This window comes from Austrofundulus limnaeus, unplaced genomic scaffold (genome assembly GCF_001266775.1).
Source record: "Austrofundulus limnaeus strain Quisiro unplaced genomic scaffold, Austrofundulus_limnaeus-1.0 Scaffold612, whole genome shotgun sequence".
Classification (NCBI taxonomy): Eukaryota; Metazoa; Chordata; class Actinopteri; order Cyprinodontiformes; family Rivulidae; genus Austrofundulus; species Austrofundulus limnaeus.
Window position 1 is genome coordinate 206380 of NW_013953014.1, and position 5032 is coordinate 211411.

At 39.0% G+C, this 5032-nt stretch overlaps 1 protein-coding gene across 1 annotated transcript in view; it reads left to right on the forward strand.

Annotated features, from left to right (window-relative positions):
* Positions 1-40: 40 nt before the first annotated feature.
* The window catches only part of slc5a11 (solute carrier family 5 member 11), a gene marked incomplete in the record, with an annotated part of 15470 nt that continues 10478 nt past the window's right edge, over positions 41-5032 (forward strand). Inside the window, 5 exon segments of the mRNA XM_014027057.1 lie at positions 41-144; positions 1893-2024; positions 4473-4544; positions 4731-4835; positions 4930-4989. Coding sequence (XP_013882511.1) covers positions 127-144; positions 1893-2024; positions 4473-4544; positions 4731-4835; positions 4930-4989 — 387 coding nt within the window.

The following is a 5032-nucleotide window of genomic DNA, read 5'->3' on the forward strand; positions in this document are numbered from 1 at the left end:
CGTGTCGGCAGCTTGCAGTACTCGATCGACACGCCCCCGTAAATACGTAAGTAGGCGCACTCAGAACTACACGCGCCTTGATTTCATGTTGTTTATTTTGATCCCGACCGCAAACAGAGAGCAGAGATGGAGATGGCCACTCAGGTAGGACTTCTACACGTTGTTAAAAAAAACAAAAACACAAAACCTGTATTTTTAATAAGAAATAAGACTGTCAATGAGCTGACCTGACTGCAGCTAATGTCCAACTCCAGTCCTCAAGGGCCGGTCTCCTGCAAGTTTTAGATTCGTCTCTGCTTCAACACAGCTGATTCAAATAGATGATTTGCCTTCTCAGTTTGGTCTGCAGAGGCCCATTAATTAAGCATTCCTTAGGTTCAGCTGTGTTGAACCAGGGCAGCACCTAAAACATGCAGGACACTGGCCCTTGAGGACCGAGTTTGGACTCCACTGAGCTAGACCCTTCTCCCGAAGTCCGCCAAAAATGCAGACTTTGCGGAAGTACCGAAAATGGGCGGGGCGAAGGGCGGATGGGGAGATGGGACTACGCACTCAAACCCTTCAACATGAACGCGCATTTGAAGTGCACGAGGGTGGGAGTATGGTTATTGGGACAGGGCCTCTGTCTTGTCTAGGTCTCAGGCATTGTGGACTCTGGGTTTTATTTCAAGAACTGTGGGAAAATCCCTTAACTACTAGAATATTGTCCGATTTATTCGTTAACATTTTTGCTTATGTCGGATGTAAAACATACAGATTCAAATCTAAGTGTGACTCATTGTTTTCACTCACATGTGGYACTTAAAGTGAGCACTGGTCATCTGGGAGCAGGAGAAAATGTCTAACATAAATCATAATGTATTTGTAAAACAACATCCAGGAGAAAGCAAACAGCGATTTGCAAATTGTGTTTTACACTTACTTACTTACTTAACTCAAATGAGTGGAAATTGTTTTCCATAACTTGGTTAAGTAAATCCGAGTGTAGTGTACTGTATGCAGGGTTCCCACAGACCCTTAAAATCCTTCAAAGTTTGTGAATTTGAAAAAATGATTTCAAGGCCCTGGAAAGTTTGTTAAAAACAGCCAAAAATTACACTTGTCCTTGAAAGTCCTTGAATGTTTTTTTGGGGGGGATTGAAGTTCTCTATTCACGACTGATTTTCATCATCTGTAAAAATAATAATAGTAATAAAATAAAAATTAAATTTGCTGTGGTGGGTAACTCAGGATTACAGTAAACTGACATGGCTTTCAACAAATAACGTGAGCCATAGTTTTACCCAGTCAGAGCAGAGTATGGTGGGTCGTTCTTTCTGATCCCAGGTGAGAGCACCACAGCTCCTCCTTTCCTCATTGAGCGTCTGGACATGTCCTCCTCACAAACTGAGCTGCCAAACTTCCCAGGACATAATTACATGTCCATGTATTGTAGATACGAATGTAGGGTATACATTTAATACACATTATTTCATTGATTCTGACTCAAAAACTTTATGTTGTTCAGTTTTTCATTGAATTTACATGATATTAAACCTGTAACATTCTGCAGAAGCAGTAGGTAATTACCATTGCGCGTGGTTCTTGAATTTGAGGAAATTGGTTCTGGAAAGTCCTTGAAAGGTCCTTGAACTTGACGTTGACCAAGGTGTGGGAACCCTGTGTATGTTTTTTAGGGCACTGCTTTTAATTTTTTATTTAATTTTTTTCTGGTCTTTGTCTTGGCTCAGTCCAGCCATAGGTATTAGTCTCAGTAACACTCTGGTTTCGGTCTTGCAGCACTAAATATAACCAAAAAATGGTGGTAATTTTTTAATATTTGGATATTTTTCATTGAACTCAGCTGTTTGTAGTTCCATCACAAGAAAATGTATTTATTTTTTGGTTTCCAGATGACTTTTGATCGAGCAACAACCAGTTTGTTCCCAACTCAGGCTCCGTCTAAGGGGGGCAGCACCCTGGTCACAGTGGATATAGTGGTGCTGGTGGTCTACTTTCTACTGGTTCTGGCTGTGGGATTCTGGGTAAGAACAACAGTATTATAGATTTAAACAGTAGGCTTTTTAAACTCTAACTTTGCATTGGCATGAACTGAGATCTGAGTTATAAAACTGCACACCAGTGTGTTTTTGTTCTTTTGTGTCTGTGTTGTCAGCAATATCAGAAAAACTGAGTTTAACCAGGATTTATTAGTTTTTCTACCTAAGAACTACTGATCTGTATCAGTTTTTTCTCACCCAGGCTGCATAAACAAATCAGTACAAGTAAAAAAGAAGTGCAAAAAACTGAGAAATGAGCAACATTTTAATAGTTTTGATGTAAAAAATGTTGTAAACTTATCAGGTTGGATGCAGGAAATTATGGTTTGTATAATAAAGCATTTTCTTTTATACACAGTGGGTAAAATAAGTATTGAACACGTCACCCTTTTTCTCAGTAAATATATTACTAGAGGTGCTAATGACRTGAAATTTTCACCAGATGTYGGTAACAACCCAAGTGATCCATACATACAAAGAAATCAAACCATAAATGTCCAGAAATGAAGTTATTTGTAATAATGTGGAATGGCACAGGGAAAAAGTATTGAACACAATTGCTGAAATTTATCTAATACTTTGTACAAAAGCCTTCGTTGTCAATGACAGCTTCAAGACGCCTCCTGTATGGAGAAACTAGTGGCATGCATTGCTCAGGTGTGATTTTGGCCCATTCTTCCACACAAACAGTCTTCAAATCTTGAAGGTTTCGTGGACCTCTTCTATGAACTCTGATCTTTAGTTCTTTCCATAGATTTTCTATTGGATTCAGGTCAGGTGATTGGCTGGGCCATTCCAGCAGCTTTAGTTTCTTTCTCTGAAACCAACTGAGAGTTTCCTTGGCTTTGTGTTTGGGCTCATTGTCTTGCTGAAATGTCCAGCCACGTTTCATCTTCATCATCCTGGTAGATGGAAGCAGATTTTTATCAAGAATGTCTCTGTACATTTTTCCACTCATCCTTCCTTCAATTATTTGAAGTTTGCCAGTACCATATGCTGAAAAACAGCCCCACACCATGATGTTCCCACCTCCAAACTTCACTGTTGGTATGGTGTTTTTGRGCTGATGTGCAGTGCCATTCGACCTCCAAACATGATGTGTATTCTGGCATCCAAACAGTTCAATGTTGGTCTCATCTGACCAGATTATATTCTCCCAGTATTTCACAGGATTGTTTAAATGTTGTGCAGCAAACTTTAAAGGAGCTTCAACATGCTGTTTCTTCAGCAGTGGAGTCTTGCGTGGTGAGCGTGCATACAGGCCATGGTGGTTCAGTGCATTACTTATTGTTTTCTTTGAAACAATCGTACCTGCTGATTCCAGGTCTTTCTGAAGCTCTCCACAAGTGGTCCTTGGCTCTTGGACAACTCTTCTGATAATTCTTTTCACTCCTCTGTCAGAAGTCTTGCGAGGAGCACCTGGTCGGCGTCAGTTTATGGTGAAATGATGTTCTTTTCACTTCTGAATTATGGTCCCAACAGTGCTCACTGGAACCTTCAGAAGTTTAGACATTCTTCTGTAACCGATGCCATCATTATGCTTTGCAACAATAAGGTTGTGAAGGTCTTGAGAGAGCTCTTTACTTTTACCCATCRTCAGATGGTTCTTGTGTGATACCTGGCCATCATTTGGGACTGAACCAGCAGATATTAACTTGCACTGACAAGGGGCAGGCTTGCTTTCTAATTACTGAGAGAGTTCAGCTGGTGTCTTGGCTTTCCATGCCTTTTTACACCTCCCTTTCTTCATGTGTTCAATACTTTTTCCCTGTGCCATTCCACATTATTACAAATAACTTCATTTCTGGACATTTATGGTTTGATTTCTTTGTATGTATGGATCACTTGGGTTGTTACCGACATCTGGTGAAAATTTCATGTCATTAGCACCTCTAGCAATATATTTACTGAGAAAAATGTTGACGTGTTCAATACTTATTTTACCCGCTGTATTTTATTTACCAAAAATAAAATAAAAAAGCAACTTTGCTTAACTGAGATTTTATTTTTTTTTATCTATCTATCTGTCTGTCTGTCTGTCTGTCTGTCTGTCTGTCTGTCTGTCTGTCTGTCTGTCTGTCTGTCTGTCTATAATACATGATTATTGGCACTTATGACTTAAAATGTTTCCTCAAAAACAATAAAGAACAAAAGATTCTTTTGAATTCTATGTGATCTAAATGAGTCACAGATTTCTGGACACAGACATATCTGAGGCTACGACGCAGCAGCTGGTTGTAAAATTACTGTATTAGGAAATTTAAGTCATAAAAGTCAATTTGACAAACCAGTGAAGTTTGAAAAACGTCAGGTAGACAGGCTGTGTGTGAACAATAACAAAATGATTAAACAACATTAACTAACACGGTAAGCTGTTCGAAACTGATTTAAATCATTTGTGATGTGAACTATTATTTCCTGTTACTTTTTTAGTCCATGTGGAGGACGAAGCGCAGCACTGTGGATGGATACTTCTTGGCTGGGAAGAGTATGACCTGGTGGCCAGTGAGTCAACATCAATATGATAAAACCTTAAAAAAAACTAAACACTTTGCTGATTTTAAGGCTAAAATTTTTTTCAGAGTTTAATCCTAATCAAACTAAAAGGAAAAAAAAAACACACATTATAATGAGATCAAGATGTTCTGCTGTTTGAAAAAAACTGATCTAGATTTTTAAATCTATATTTAGGTGGGAGCTTCTCTGTTTGCCAGTAACATTGGCAGTGGGCACTTCATTGGAATGGCCGGATCTGGAGCAGCAGCAGGAATTGGGGCGATTGCGTATGAATGGAACGTAAGAGAGAGAGAATATAAATCTAATAAATCACATTAATGTTTTTTTTTTCAGTATCAACAATTTTTAACATGTTGCTTTATGTTGAAAATAGGGAATGTTTATGGTTTTGCTCCTGGGGTGGCTTTTCCTGCCAATTTATATTTCCTCAGGGGTGAGTTATTTACACACACACACACACACACACACACACACAC